Source organism: Dipodomys ordii, unplaced genomic scaffold (assembly GCF_000151885.1).
Source record: "Dipodomys ordii isolate 6190 unplaced genomic scaffold, Dord_2.0 Scaffold85, whole genome shotgun sequence".
NCBI lineage: Eukaryota > Metazoa > Chordata > Mammalia > Rodentia > Heteromyidae > Dipodomys > Dipodomys ordii.
In genome coordinates, this window is record NW_012267301.1 from 3,203,561 (window position 1) to 3,220,240 (window position 16,680).

General features: G+C 48.5%; 1 protein-coding gene across 2 annotated transcripts in view; it reads right to left on the reverse strand.

The window, feature by feature from the left end:
* The window catches only part of Ppargc1b (peroxisome proliferator-activated receptor gamma, coactivator 1 beta), a 106,303-nt gene that overhangs the window by 16,584 nt on the left and 73,039 nt on the right, over positions 1 to 16,680 (reverse strand). For both annotated transcript variants that reach the window (XM_013025477.1, XM_013025476.1), the window contains exons 2-3: positions 9,590 to 9,763; positions 2,891 to 3,103 (exon numbers count right to left, since the gene is read on the reverse strand). In XM_013025477.1, the coding sequence (XP_012880931.1) occupies positions 2,891 to 3,103; positions 9,590 to 9,763 (387 nt within the window). The remainder of the gene's footprint in view (positions 1 to 2,890; positions 3,104 to 9,589; positions 9,764 to 16,680) is intronic.

A 16,680-nucleotide genomic window follows, 5' to 3' on the forward strand; every position in this document is an offset into this window, starting at 1 on the left:
CACACACACACACACACACACACACACACACACACACACAGAAAAAAAAACCCAAAACTAAAAACATAGCTGTGACTTTAAAAACTGGTCTCAGGTAATGTCTGTTCACTGTATTGTTACAAGATTCCTAGGGCATTCTGAATATACTTGTAGTAGACACGTGTGTACTCATGTGCATGTGCACGCGCGCGCACACACACACACACACACACACACACACACATATACAGGTTAAGGAACCAAAATGATTCTCTGATGTGGGATTCCAGCTGATTTTCCTTCTGATAATTCATATGGCCTTTTAAGATTTTTTTATTTCTTAAGTGAATAACACTCATAAATGTTCAACATGTGTGTGTTAGACAAATGCTAAAAGGTGAACAATTAAAAGCAAGACCCCCCCCTGCCTAAGGTCCCTTTCTCTCCCAAGGGGCAACTGCCATGATGGCAGGATGAGGAGAGCTTTAAGCACGCAATGCCCACGTGCATGCTACCTCAAACCCTCCCAGGGTGGCTTTTACCACCACAATTTCCTATCGAGCCTGTTCAGCCTCCCCAGCTTCTGGCCCCCTGTGGCAGGTGCATAGTACATGCAAGCTGAGAACAGAGGCGGAGCACATCTGAAGGTTCCATCATGGCCAAGGGGGAGACCCAGGGGAGAAGCACCAAGGATGTACCTAGGACACAGTCCGCCCCCTCCATTCACCCAGCGGTGAGCACCAAAGTCCCAGGAGCCAGAGAAAAGGCCCCAACCCAACCTCTGAGGAACTCAATGGTCCTCATTATCTCACCTAGACCCCAATAAGCACACCTGACTGGATAGGAAAGACCCTTGGGCTACAGGAATGACTTGGCTTGAGCTCAGCTTAGTCACACTCCCAGTGAGACCTGGGGCAAGCAATTTCCTTCTCTGGGCCTTGCTTTCTCCACTAGCATAAAGAAAGATCAAGCGACCAGATGACACCATGGGTAAATTCTAAGATTCATGGCAAGACCTAAGCCTGTTTTCCTTCTCAAGACCTTTCCAAAGCTGTCAGTATGATGAGAGGACAGACAATGAGTCTGCTTCCCACCCAACTCAGGGCCTGAAATGTCAGGAGAGGAATGGCGTGTGGGGTAAAGGCAGAGGCTTAGACTGGGAGGTAAATGACCATGACCAGGAGGGGTCGCTGTTCCCCTCTCCTAAGGTTTGGTCCCTCTGCAGAGGCCCAGGCAGAAATGGGCACTAAGAATTCTTGTTATGATACGAACGGCTGTACCTTAGCCAGCATGTACTGAGCAGATCTATGTGCCACGTACTGTTCTAAGTGCTCCCCAGATATTCCCTGCTGTAAGCCTCCTAACAGCCTTTGACCTAGCACCTTACCCAGCTGCCAGGGGTGGTGAAGCTGAGTCAGTGGGAGGCTGAAGGAAGGCAGGCACCTAAGTCACAGAGCTCCATTCAACCCCAAGCTGTCAGGGTCCAGTCTGGAAGGAAGCAGGACCCCATCCACAGAAGCCACAAGGTAAGGCAGCACCTTGGGGGCTGGCATATAGCAGGTGCTCAGTGAATGTTTCCTACTGCTTTGCAGATCTCAAAGGCAGTGGCAGAGAAAGCAATGAACTCCAGACTACTAGTCAAAATACCTGCTTTCTAAACTTGGTTGGCATACTGACTTTCTGTGTGTCCAGAGGAGAGACCCTCTCCACCTGGGGCCTCGATTTCCTCAGAGTTAAGCTTGGTGATCACCAAAAGTTGACCCCTTCTCCCTTTCTTCCTTTATACAGGGGCCTGAAATCAGGGCCACACACTGGCTAGTCAGGTTCCCTACAACTTGAGTCACATCTCCATCCCACCAAGGGCCTCTCCAGATCCCTCTCCATGACCTAAGGCCCCTCCTAAGACTGACAAGCTCTGATTTTCCAGCTGGGTCTCAGCAGTCCTGAGAGCTGCAGCCCTAAGCTGAGGAAATAGCCCAAGACATGCTGCACACCCCATAATACCTGGGACTTCAGTGAGCTGTGCAAGGCAGACCCTTTGAAAGTCTGGTCAGAGCTGACATTGTTCTTCCACATGCACATTTGCACATGCTGCACACACACACTGAGCACTTGACCTGTGCCGGCCAGGGCGGTAAACCAGTTCAACCTCTCTGAAGGATAATCTGCAAGGACCTGAGTAAGATGACAAATCATGTCTCTGGAGACTAAGAAATCCCATTTCCAGGAATTTATTTACCTCTATGGGTCCAAGATCTTTGTGAGCAGAGGTGGTAGCTGATGACAGTAGATTAATGTAATGACAGTAGATTAGCCATTCCACAGGGAATGGCTAATTATGTGACAACACATTCTTCCCTGGGAAATACTACATAGCCATTAAGAAGGACGGGGCAGGCCTCCACCCTTTCAGCTGGAAGAGTTTCCAGAGTTTAGTGAGAAAGCAAGAGGCAGAGCAGTCTATAACACAGGCTTCTTTTGTAGAGAAGAAAAGTAGGAGGAGGAAGAAGAGGAGAAAGGAGGAGGAAGAAGAGGAGGAGGAGAAAGAGGAGGGAAAAGAAGGAGAAAAGAAAAAATAGGTGAGGAGAAAGTCCAATAACAAACCAGTAACCATGGCTACCCCTAAGATGGGAAAAATCAATTGGGAGAGAGCTAAGGTTTCCTTCTAACTGTCTCCATTTCCTGTTCAGATTTTTACTGCTTGTGGGTAATCATTGAGAAATTGTTCGCAAGGGTCTCACACAGGACTAAGATCAATCTTTTGAATTCCATTCTTTGATGTCCTCTCCCCAGGCTGTAAAGAGACCCCCCCCAGCAGAGGCTGGAGCTGACAGCTCTGCACACATCACCCTACAACCAGACACCTGACCTCAGGCATCCACCACCACCTCAGTTAGAAATAGGTTCTCACCAGTGACAGCTCATCAACCTCAGACACTGGAGCCAAGAGCCTCTCCATGGCAGGACTGGGGGGCGTAGACAAGGGGCCAGGTGAAGCTGAGGTGCAGGAGGGTGTGTCCCCCTCCTCCAGGCCTGGGAAGGCAGCCAGCTCCACGTCATCTTCAGGGATGTCGTCCAGGGTCTTGGTGAGTGCGGCCAGGAGGGCCTCATTCTCACTGTCAATCTGGCAGGAGGAGGCAGAGGGGGGAGAGGGTGAGTCACTTCTACACCCAGAGGAGACCAGCTTTGCCCACCCCACTGAACCACATCCAGCCTCCTGCCAAACCTCCACTTGCTGTGTCCCATCAGATCTTCTCAGCATTCCTAGGTTAGCAGATGCTCAGTCAATGTGTTGCCATCTTTAAAAACCACAGAATTTTATGAGCAGGCAGCAGGTGGTAAACGCAAGGTCCCTGTCCTGGAGTGCTAGCCTTGATTCTGCCTGTGGTCTGAAGTAGAAGGCTGTCCACCAAGGACACCTGCCTTCTTACCAGTGATAGACCTTTCTCCATCCTTGGAGACGCATCTCATTGCAGGCCCAGTCCCTTGGACCCTGGGGCACCAGGAAGGCGAAGGCTGATCACCTTGAGACCCAAACAGGGCAATGATAACCACAGTAATGATAAAATGGCTTCTGTTTTCCTTCAGAGACCCCCCCAGGGCTTTCTCTCCCAGATCAACCAGGGAGAGAAAAGCAGGTACTACAGTCAGGAGTTCTGGAGCTGGAGCCGGGGTTGACTCACAAAGCCACACTTAACCCACTGTGGGCAAATTAGTTTCTTCACCTGTCATGGAGGATGACAGGTAGACCCCATCCCCATGAGGCTCATGGTGAGTAACTGGAAGAGTTACTAGAGGAAACTGGTCAACACGAAACTAGAACTCGTTATTAGTAACTGTAACCATGATTACACTAAAGTTCCAACAATGGTGGACAACCTCCCACTCCCTCCTTCACTACATGGCTCTGAGCTCGGCTTTGTGCTGGACAGTGGAGGATCCAGCACACTGAGACTCAGCCCCCCCCACTCCCCACCCCTGCTTCCAGAGCCTCCTCTCCAAGGAAGAGCACATCTTAGCAAGAGCGCAGCAAGTGTGTATGGGAGAGAGTACAGAAGGCTGGAGGAAAGGCAGAGGATGCTGGGATGGAGAAGAAGAACATGCTATTGATAGGCTCTGAGTAGGCTTAGCGTGCGCAAGCCCAGTCCCTAGGCTCCCAGGCCAGAAGGCAGGAACAGAGGCTGCCGCTCCTGAGTCAGTGATCTTGGTTCCTTGGCCTGTCCATGCAGAAGCACATGCTGTCACATGATGCCTCCCCGGCACACTTTCCCATCCATCCTAGGTCAGGCTGTTTATCCTTCTTCAGGAAGTTCATCTGAAATACACATCTCGTGATGACCTTTTGGCTGCACTAGATCTATTCCAAGCTCTGCAGCCAGAGCTGCAGCTAAGAAGCTCAGGGGCGGGGTGCACAGGGGTGGGGTGGTGGGGGGAGTCAGGCAGAGAACAAATGCCTTGTAATTTTTAGAACAGATCTAAGAATAAAAGTCAAAAGAAGATCTTGATTGGGTCTGCTTCAAGCCCTGAATCTGAGACCCCATGGGCACATTGTGGCACACAGACTCCAGTCCTAGACCAAGATTTGAACTTATTTGGTTATTCCCCCACTCCCAAGTCTCCCCCAAGCCTCAGGCCAGATTCCCAGTGCTGTCCCCACAACACTGTGTCTGGCTTGCTGGGGGAGTTAAGATCTGGAAAGCTGGGAACTGAGGACCGGGTTTGAGGCTGATCACAATGGCTCTGCCACTGACAAAATGACTCTGGGAAAGTCATTTCCCTCTTCTAAGCCAGCTCCTTTTCCTGTCCAACGGGAAGACATGTTCTTGGAATCTCTCCTTCAGGGGTGATGGCTGGACTAGGCTCTAAGCCTGGGGTGTGGGAAGTGGCAGAGTTGCTACAAGAAGGAATGAATGAGGCAGAAAATGGACAGTGGTGGATGACCACTTCCGTGTCTGGAAGGCTAGATTTTATGAAGAAGACATCCAGAAATGACATCATTAGTTTGGATTGGAGTAAGAATTCTCCTGGGACAGCAACAAATGGCCCAGAGATATGGTGAACTAATTCCCCATTTAGGGTCATGAGGTAGCCAGGCCTGTCAATCTTGTGGTATGTGTACTCCCATGGTGCTGACTGCCCCTGTTCCCTTCGACACCAGCATCTTTCCTGACAGGGCTCCAACTCCCAACCAATCACAGCTGGGGCTCCTCAGGAAACCTATGGGCCATTCCTCCCATAGGAATGGGGATCAGCCCCAGGAAACAGACTGGCCAAGTTTGCGTAGGAAGCCGGGGCTGAGAAGGGGCAAGTGGGGTCAAGCCTGAAAAGAGGGACCTAGAAAGACAAGCCTGAAGGCCAAGCACTGGTGGCTCACACAGGTAATCCTAGCTACTCAAGAGGCTGAGATCTAGAGATTGGGGCTCTAAGCCAGCCTGGTTAGGAAAGTCTGAGAGATTCTTATTTCCAATGAACCACCAAAAAAGCTGGAAGTAGAGGTGTGGTTCTAATGGTAAAGGGCTAGTCTTGAATGAACAAGCTAAGAAACAGCACCTAGCCTCTGAGTTCAAACCCCACTAACAGTACAGAGGAAGGAAAGAAGGGAGGGAAATAGGGAGGAAGGAAGGAAGGAAGGGAGGAAGGAAGGAAGGAAGGAAGGAAGGAAGGAAGGAAGGAAGGTTAACTCTTGAGTTACTAACTTATGGAGTGCCCGGCATGGGGCTAAAATGAACACAAAAATGGCAGACACCTGAAGAAGCAGCCAGCAAGTGGCGGGGGGGGGGAACAAGGACTAATAAAGGGGTCTCCCCTCTCCCCTTTCCCCCAAGCTGCTCAGCTCTGGAATAGCCTGATGTGTAAGGCTGGAGCTGTGGCTGGCTAGAAGAAAGGTCTCTGGGTCACCCATAGGCACCCTAAGACAGCACATCACAGGAAGCTGGCCACCCTTGCTCTTCCAGGGCCCATTAGCTCACTCCCCCTGCTCGGCTTAGAAACAGAGTGCAAATTAATGGAGAGCTAATCAGCTGAGGAAGGTATATTAATAGACTTAGCCCTACCCCCCAACCTTCCCGAGCGGATCACAAGCTGGAAGAAAAGGATCCTTCCAGAACTGAAGGCAAATGCTTTGTTTGGAGACCTGAGGTGGCTTGAAGGAAGACAAAGCAGCATCCAGGCTGCAGACAACCTCCCCAACCAAGAGACGCCACCACCGGGAAACTTGGGAAATTCAAATCCCTCCATGGAGGCCAGGAAACTCGGGAAATTCAAATCCCTCATCTCAGCAGGGAGAAGGCCTATGATTTCTGAGCAAAGGCTCATGTCTGAAAGGATCCTCTCAGTTTCTCAACAGATAGAGAGCCAGTGACATTTCCTTCTTCCTTCCTTACATGGGGAAACTGAGACCCTGCCCAAAGGAATGACCTATCCTAGGCAAAAAACAGAGCAATCAATGCCCTGCTTAGTCTAGAAACATCTATTAAATGGATGTTGTTCCCCAGCCCAAGGCCTCTGGAGCACCAAGAAATGGAAGGTAAAATGTCCCTGTCCCCAAAAGGCTGTCAACTCTCTAGCACTGCTAGCTTGTTCTCCATACTTCTAGCTCATCCCCGCAACCATGGTGCCATTTAATGGCTCTGCCACAGTCAGTCATGCTTGAAGACACCTACTTGTCCTATGAGGAAGCTATCCCACATAGTGGCAGGAAGAGGATCAGAACCTATGGCTCCTGGGTCTCACCATATGCTTGACAATGGGTCATGTCTGGCCCTTGGCAGGAAAGAAGATCTCACTACAATCAATCAGATCTTTCATTTGACCTGCAAGAACTGAAGGTCCATGACCATGTGTGGTGGCTCCCGAGGCTGAGGGGGGAACTCACAGTCTAACACACACCAGTGGAACATGCTGAAGCGTCATGAGCATTGGGTGTGGAAGGTTTACTTGTTTAATGACAACTAGATCCTGACAGAGTGCTAGACACTGGGCAGAGCCGTGGGAACCAACAATGCATAGTGAGGACCCAGCTCAGAGCCTCCGATGGCTGGGGGTTGAGGAGTGGGAACAGGCTGGATCACATGATTTCAAAACAGGTGCATGTGGCAGCAGGTGAGGTGGACAGGCCACAGAGCAGGGAGGGCAGGGGGGCAGAACTCTGCCTACTGTGAGGACTGAGAGCCTGGGGCCATACCGAGGAGCCCAGGGTTTGACCCTTCTTTGTGTCCTAGCAGGACTGAAGCCAGAGGCTTCCTGGGCTCTGGCTAGGAGTGAGTATAGCCTGTGCATTTTAATGGATAGGGTTTCCAGAAAGCACCCAGACCTCTCTGTTTCTCTCTGTGTCTCTGTCTCTGTCTCTCTCTCTCTATATATATATGTATATCTCTCTTTTTCTCTCTCTCACTGTTTATCTTTCTGTGTATGTGTGTGTATATCTCTGTTTCTGTTTGTCTGTGTGTGTGTGTGCCAGTTCTGAGGCTTGAACTCAGGGCTTCACATTCTCAGTTGCTTTTTTGCTGAAGCCTGGTGCTCTGCTATTTGAGACACACCTCCACTTCTGCTTTGTTTTTTCTTACTTGAAAATGCTAATACTAAAAATGCTCATGAAAATGCTCAAAAAAAGATGCTGGTTTTTTGCTTGCTCACTCTTCTAGTTAACTGGAGATAAGAATAACTCAGATTTGTCTTCTCAGAGCTGGCTATGAGCTACAATCTTCAGATCTCAACTTAGAAATAGCTAGGACTTCAAGTGTGAGCCACCAGTGCCCACCACCAAACCACTCTTAAGCAATTAAGAGTGCAACCTGAAAGCAGTTTTAGGGAATTGTTCCCTAAGACAGACAGAACAACACAATGAAGGCATTGTTTCCATTACTCACATAAAAACATGGAGGTCTAGAGGCAACCAGAACCTGAACTCTGCCCCGCGGATTCCTTACTGGGATGGCAAAAGGATTCCGCATGAAAGTATAGGGCATGCACTCTTAGGTTAGAATCTTTGCCCTAGTCTTTCCTTTTTGTATGACCTTGGGACAGTTCCTTTAAGTTCTCTGGGCCTTACTTTCCTCATCTGTAAAATGGGTTATTTATAATGCTCAGCTTATAGATGATAACAGTCTTGGAAAAAATCAAAACTCTTTACATGGTGCACAAGACTCTGTATGGTGAATCCTCCATCTACCTCCATGTACTTATCTCCTAACTCTTCTCCAGCCTTCCTATTTCACGCTCTGCATTGACTACTTCTGCCCCCAAATGCTTTGTCCCTGCCCTTCAAGCTCCTGGAGGCTGCCACCTCTCCGTCCTTCCACTAAAATGCTCTTCTTTGGAGGAATCTTCCCTGATGCTACTCTGCCTTCCCAGCCCTCCTCTGCCACAGGTGACTGCTGCTGGCTGGCACTGCTGCTGATCTAGGGGTGTATTACCCTCCGGACTGGGAGTTCCCTAATAGACACAATGCCTGACCATGTAGCTCCATACACCTTTCCATCAGGAGAACTACTTGAGATGTCTCCATGGCACAGAACACACCACACAGGCCTTGACAGCTATGGCTTCTACCTGTGACCTCTATGTGGGAGAAAATGTCAAGGAAAGAACAAAGCCAAACAGCTCCACATCGCCCAGCTTCCACACAGCCAATCTCCAGGCCACACACCCACGCCCACACATGCAAATGCACGCAAGCTTGCTTTATTCCCAACCCAAACAGACAGCCAATGGTCCCACAAAGAGGTCTTCTTAAAGGTAATGTCCATCATCCTGTGCCCAAGGCTGTTCACCTGCACACACATGGCTGAGAGGCCCCTGCACAGTGCCCCTTGGCACTGGTTTTTACTGAAGAACCTCTAGCCCAACAGAAGAATGGGCATAAGGCATTTACAGATGAGAGGTGTTGGAGGAAATGAGGACTATATATGAGCAGAGATAGCACTGCCACCGATCCAGTACCAGGTAACAGGAATGTTCCCATGGCTGCCCTCATTCCTGGCTCTGGAGGCAGCAGGCTGTGTGGAAATCAGGTAACTCACTAAGGTGCATGACTGCTCCAAGTCATGGAAAACCATCAAATGGGAAGATAAAGTTGGGCACCAGTGGCTACTCAGGAGACTAAGACTTGAGGATCTGAGTTTCAAAGCCAACCCAGATAGGAAAATCCATGAGACTCTCAGCTCTAATTAACCACCCAAAAGTCCAAAGTGGAGCTGTGCAGCTCAAGTGGTAGAGTGCCAGCCTTGAGCAAAAAAAGCCAAGTGAGAAGGTGAGGCCCTGAGTTCAAGACCCAGAACCAGCACACAAACAAAAACTAATAACAATAATAATATTAAAATAAGTAATGGCTCTGCACTGCATGGATAAGGTGAGGATTCCATGACATAGTGTCTCTCTGGTCCCCAGTGAATCCTGGGAGCCTAGAAGGCACAGAACCAGCAGCTCATTCCAGCCCTTTCTTTCAGAGGTGACACCATGGGCCATGTGTGTGAGTAAGAACCAGCCTGGGTAAGGCACAGATCCAGGACAGGGCAAGAAGCCTGGTCCTAATAGCGTGGGTAAATGGGAGACTCCATACTGTGAGCCAGCACAAAAGGCAGAGGAACACAACCTGGTGGGCAGGGCCTACCTGGAAGAGCTCACTGTCGTCAGGGTTGTACTGGTGAGGCTCAGTCTCAGAGTTCTCCGGGCTCCACTGCAGCTCCCCAAAGCAGGTAGCTGAGTCAAAGTCGGTAGCATCCAGCTGAGAGAGGTCAAGCTCAGGAAAGTCCGCGCAGAGGTGCTCCTCACCGGCTGCCTCACCCTGAGGAGACAAAAAAGAAGAAGGCTGGTTAGACATGAGCCCTCGCTAGGCCCAGATAGGGTCCTTCTCACTTGGGATGCTGCAAATCTGGACCCCTGGGCAATGCTTGATTTGGAGAAATGGCTAACAAACTGTGAAGATCTGCCCCACTTCTTGTAACCACTGAATCTACTGGCAGCTGAGCCAGGCCCTTACTATACATACCTCCCCTGCTCCTCTGAACTCCTATACATCCCTCATCACCCAACCACCTGGTATCTTCTCCCTCTTAGTAAAACTGTTTGGTTGAAAATTTTATTAGAGTCCATAAATGGCGTTCTTCCTTCACATTACTGTCCCCACCTTTAAGGAGATTTCTTAAAGCTAATGACTCTTCTATATTTATAATCAAACAAGATATCCCAATAACAATGGTTGACATGGTTGAGTGATTGTCAGGTTCTGGGGAAACATTTACCCATGTTTCCAGGGATCTTAGAGGGTTATTTGTGATGTTTAAATTTGGCGGAAATGCATAGATAAAAGGTAAATAAACATACGACACACCTGCATCATGAAAGTAGTAATGAAAAAGACCACCAAATTTATGATCATCCTCCCCACAATAAAACACTGGGTTGTAGAATACGTGCATGAAGCATATAATCCCATTGTGTAGAGAAAAAAAATGGAAGGCCATAAGAGTCCTGCCTTTCCTTACGTAGGAAAATGCAAAGTCACAGGAAGAGATCCAGAGGGAAAGATGGCTGTATGCATGCCACAGCAACAAGAAAGGGGCAGCCCCAAGACCCCCAAACCCGAGTCACAATCACCACTCATGAGCCCTGACACTGTGAGCAAGTCTCTTTCCCCCACTCAGAAACCCACATCTGTAAAATGGGGATGACAACAGTACTTGCCTCACAGAACAAAGAGCAAAGGACCAATGAGACAAGGAGAGGCCACCCAACAAGTTCTTCACAAAGGGCATCTCACAGCAGTGACAGTGAATGATGGTGGTTATAAAAATTAAAAACAAAACAAAACCCAGTAGCACTCACAGCCTCACAACAAAGAAAAACAAACACTGCCGGGCATTGGTAGCTTAATCCTATAACCTCAGGAAGCTGAGATCTGAGGATCGAGGTCTGAAACAGGTAGGAAAGTCCATGAGATCCTTATTTTCAATTAACTACCAAAAAGCCAAAAGTGGAGCTGTGGCTCAAGTGATAGAGCAGTAGCCTTGGGCACAAAAGTTCAGGGACAGGGCCCAGGCCCTGAGTTCAAACCCCAGGACTGGCATGAAAAGAAAAGGTGGCATCAAAAGAAATAGATTTTGCATAGGCCCTTTCCTTAATTGTTCCCACTTACTAGACCTCATAAATTATGAATAAATGTATAATTAGCTCCACTTGACACAGGAAAAAAGCTTTTATCCAAATTTGGGTCAGATGTCTTAATTGGTGTTTTGCAAGAATCCTGTCTGCACGGGTGGCAAAAGGGTCAGGTCCTTGCATGTGGCTGTCCCCACAGAGTCTCAGGCCAGGTAGCACTGTCTGGCAGGCCTAGCCCCAGGGGCATGTTTCCACCACCCAACCCTCCACCTGCCTGTTCTCTCTAATCCAGGAGCATTCAGTGCCCTAAATATTGAGCTCCAAGTTACTCTGAGCCAGACACTGTGCCAAGTGGGATGGCCAGGGATGAAAACAGACAGAAACACTGTCTTCTGGGAGCTCAGATGCAGGAGATGGCAGAGGATTTTTATATAAATCACGATGCAAACAAAGCAAGTCATGGTTCAGTTGCCTATGGTCAATTATAGTCTGAAAATAATTACTTGCAAATTCTAGGAATAAGCCATTCCTAAGTTTTAACTTGCACTCCATTTTGATTAGCATGATGAAAGTTTGTGTAGTCCTGCTAACTCACTAGGATGCCGGCGTATCCACCGTGTATATGCTACCTGTCCATTAGTCAGAGTAGCCCTGCTCCCTACAGGCGGACCATGGCTGCACAGCAACACTTACGTTCAGGTAACCCTTACATTACTTACTCTCAGACAGACCCAAAATGGTGCCAAGGAGAAGCCATGAATGCTTCCTGTATGGGAAAAGTTGAACACCCTATGCTGAGGTTAGGATCTCAGGTAAGAACCTATCTTCTATCCAGGAATTTTTGAAGAAGGTAAAGAAAATTCAGTCAAACCACAAGAGTTAGTGTGACAATGTGTAATATGTGCCTCATGAGATGGAAACATATATACATATGCAGGGAAAATGCAATATCCATAAGATTTGGTACTATCCATGGTCTGGCATCCACTCACAGAGGGTCCTGGAACATATCCCCTGAGGTAAGAGAGACCATTGGGTAAAATTAACTCTCCAGAGAACAGCTGGATGCTTCTGAGCCTGACTGGGAGCTTAATGATGAGAGAGAATGGCACTGCCTGAAACTCTGGGTCCCCATGGTAACCCCAACCTGCTGGCCGCTGGCCAGCTGCCATCCATCCCAACTATCAATCAGCAGCCTTTAGCAACTACCACCACTGAGGGAACTGAGGCCGTTTCTCTCAGCTGCCCCTTAGAGCTTCTTTGCCTTTGTTTTCATATGTCAAGAGGACAGTTTTTGCTAGTTCTAGATTGATAAGACAGTTAACTTGCTTTCAGTGTTTAGCCATTACAAGTAAGTGTAACTTTTTTTTTTTTGTTGATCATGGGGTCTGAACTCTGGGCCTGGGTGCTGTCCCTCAGCTCTTCAGCTCAAGGCTAGCACTCTACCACTTGAGCCACAGCGCCACATCTGGCTTTTTCTGCTTATGTGGTGCTGAGGAATCAAACCCAGGGCCTCATGCATGCAAGGCAAGCACTCTACCACTGAGCCACCTTTTGCACATAACATTTATGTGCAAGTCTTTGTGTGGACACAAGTCCTTACTCTCTGAGGCAAATACATAGGAATGAATGTGTATATGGTATAAAAGCTACAAACTGGGCCTAGCACTGGTAGCTCACACCTGTAATCCTAGCTATTCAGGAGGTTGAGATAGGAGAATCACAGTTCAAATGCATCCTAGGAAGATATATCTGAGAGATTCTTACCTCTAATTTTTCCTAAAGCCTAGATGTAGAGGTGTAATTCAAATGGTAGAGCACCATCCTTAAGTGGAAAAAGCTAAGCTAGAGGCTCTGAGTTCAAGTCCCAGTACTGGCATTAAAAAAAAAGCGACCAACTGTTTTCCAGAGTAGTTATGCCGTTGTATTGTCCCATTGGCTCTGAGGGGATCCAATTGTTTCATTTCCTTGCCAACACTTGGTATTGTCAGTCATTTTAATTTAGCCATTTTGGTGTTCCTTCCATGCGACTATGCTGAGCCTCTGATACAAGCCTTGGCTCCCTCTTGGAGAAGAGACGAGAGCCTATGGGCATTTCATTAGACTGGGTGCCTGTGTGAAGGGGAGAATAACAACAGGGAGAATGGGCCCATCTCTCAGGGGCATCAGGAAAGGCATCGTGGGGAGCAGAACTCTGAAACTGTGGAAGACAAGCCTTGCAGGCAGAGGCACAGCAAAGGCCCAGGGAGGCCCTAGCCTAGAGCTCAAGGTTCTGAGCAAGTTGCAGCTCCCAAGATGGTAACGGAGAAGCCCCATCAGGGAGGGACTCTAAGGGATTGGGTTTTATTCCAGGTGTGATGGGGAGGAGCTGGCACAGAAGCTGGCAGTGAGATGGGGTAGCCTGCTGGAACCATCCAGGAGAGCCGAGGTAATGTCTGCTATGTAGATTCAGAAGGAACTTATTAAACATGTTCTCACAAATCTGTGGGTCAGACTCCTCTTGTCCTTAGGGAAAAGTAGAAACAACCAACAAAACTAAGAGTTACGTCGTTGAAGAAACAAATGACAAAAGATAAATGGCCAGCCTAGAGAGCCACGTTTGGTTGCCATCTATGGAGGAAAGCCAAACAGAACCAGCAACGCCCCCAGAGCTAAGCCTTCACTGTGTCTCCAGTCCCTTTCTCTCCAGTTACTAAGAGCTGCCTCTTACATTGGACCCACCTTGTCTCTTAGAAACACCGTTAGAATCTGAGCTCATCAGGAGTCAGCAGCCCTGAGAGGTGGCTCAGGCAGTCAATGTCAGAGGCCCTTGGAAAAGCAGAAGAGGATGGGCTACAGCGTCGAGCATCTACTTAGCATGCATGAGGCTCTGGGTCCCATCCTAGCACAAAGGAAAGGGGAAAAGCTGGGTGTGATGGCTCAATCATGTACTACTAGCCACTCAGGAGTCACAGTCGGCCTGGACAAAAAAAAAAAAAAAAGTGAGACCTCCCCTTCTCCAAATAAAAAGCTAGGTAGCTGAGATGCCACACACCTGCAACCCACCTACAAAGAGACATAATGTAGAGAATCACTGTCCAGGCCTACCGAGCACGAAGAGCAACACCTTCCCTTGTAAACATGTTACCCCTTCTACAAAAGACTCATGATAAGGCTATTATGACTGCATATATTGATTCTCCATAGCAGCTTGATATACTCCAAGTATAGCTAGCACATCAACTAAAGAAACCTCAACTTCATGGTCTTGCCAATTAGGCTTAAGACCTCTCTACAGCTAAAACAATGCAGCACTACATTAATGCTGACTTCTTGGCCTTCTCCATATTTAGGGGCTTTTGAAGGGGGGCCTCAGGTGACCCAGCTCCTAGGAAAAGGGCTGAATTGAAGCCTTCTATCTTGACTGGCTGCCTGCCTTATAGACTCTACCAGTAGAGCTAGGAGGCCACAATCCAAGACTAATAGCCATTGCTATTATGAGCAATTACTATACACCAAGGGCATACTCAGCAGTGCATGCATATTTCCCATTCAGTCCTAAAGCAACCCTGCTAGGTAGGCATTTTTGCTCCCCATGGTACTAGTCAGGAAACCCTGAGATGTTGCCATGGTGTTATTTTGTTAGTACTGGCGAAAAAGTGCTAGACGTAGGTGGTAAGCAACAAAAATGCATTATCTCCCAGATCTGGAGGCTGGAATCAGACCAAACTACAGGCAAAACTGTCTTCCTCTATGTGAGTAGTCTCTGCCCAGATTCCTCTTTTTTGTGTGCTACAGCAGGGGCTTGAACTCAGGGCCTGGGCACTGTCCTTGAGCTTCTTTTGCTCAAGGCTGGCAGTCTATCATTTGAGCCACAAATCCTCTTCCAGCTTGTTTATATGTTTAATAGGAGATAAGACTCTAGTAAAGTTTTCTGCCTGGGATGGCTTTGAACAATGCTACTCAGACCTCTGCCTCTTGAGTAGTTAGGATTACAGAGGTGAGCCACCAGCACCCGGCCCAGATTCCCTTTTGATGAGGACACCAGCCCTGTTATACCAGGGCTCCTCCTAAAGACCACATTTTAAGTTGATTTTATCTATGAAGAAAGACACCATCTCCAATTAAAGTCACATTCTGACAATTTCCAGAGGTCATTTTTTTTTTTGAGAATTCAATTCAACCCATAGCACCCAGGGTCCCAGAGGTGACACTCGAAGTCAAAAGCCAAGTTTTTCTCTCCTTATAGAAACCCAATGCCACTGTCAGTCATCCTGTTTCTGAGAATGAGAATGTTCAAGACCATTATTCCCACTTACAGACAAGGAAACACCGCTTGGGACGAGGGTTGAGAACAGCCCAAGTCACGTGGCAAGTTCATGGCCTCGGAAGAGCAGATGTGGAGCAAAGCCAGGCACTGTGCCCCAGACGCCTGTGTTTAGCCCCTATGGGCATCTCTCCATGCAGCTGCACGCCCCTCTCCCTCTTCCTCCCCCCCCCCCGCCACTTGGAGGTCCCCCTCTCTGGCTGCTGCACTCTATGTGCCCCTTCCTCCAGCAACCACACCCGCCCCTTATCTAAAAGGGCTGTGGCTTCCTCAAGCCAGGAGATAAATGGCCCTAGAAGGGGATGAATAGGGTTTCATCAGGAGTTACATAAATGGCTTCATTGGAAGCCTGTGTATCTGGTTGGAAATTGATTCCTTGCTTAAGAAAGCATCTTCAGGAAAAATTGGTGGCTCTACTTTCCTGGCTGTGATCAGCAAATTATCTGCTTAGGGCTTAGCCCAGAGCAGATTCTCTGAACTCCTGAGCAGCTGGAACAGGAGGGACGCAGTGACAGCTTGGGTCACACTGCCCACTCCTCACTCTGCATCCTCCAGTGCAGACCCTTCCCTCTGGTTCTCCCTGCCCCATTGGGACAGAGAACTGAAAGCTGGACAGACCTTAGGGACCCTTCCTGATCGAGTCTTTCATACAATTCTGAACTAACCTGATTTCTGAGATTCACACAGGCTTTGGGGAAATATAAAGGCAGAACGCAGCATTTATTAATGAACTTCCAGAGGAGAGACAAAAGAAGAAAAAAGACAGAAAGAAGGACTATCCTGAGATGGAAAGAAGCCCAGCCTAGGTAGGCAAAAATGCAGGCCCCAGTTGGACCACTGACCTAGCCTTTGACTAGGTCAAAGACATTAACTTTCACCATCTTGGTATCTACAGGCAAAAAGGGAGGAGAGGAGAATCATATCTCCCAGGCCTCTTAAAAGATAGAAAACCTGGCCAGAATCCAGGCACTGGTGGCTCATGCCTGTCATCCTAGCTACTCAGGAGACTGAGATCTGAGGATAAAGGTTCAAAGCCAGCCCGGGTAGGAAAGTGGAGTGGCAGACGCATGAGGAGATGCCCACAGGGGCTGTGCACAGGCAGCTGGAGCACAGTACCTGGCTTTGCCCCAGTGAACCACCAGCAAACAAGAAGTAGAGCTGTGGGTTAAAGTGGTAGAGCACCAGCCTTGAGCAAAAAGAGCTCAGAGAGTGCCCAGGCCTCAAGTTCAAGCCCCACAAAAAAAAAAAAAAAGTAGAAAACTTGGTGTGGCTGCCCAGTGTGTGTCACAGACTTCAAG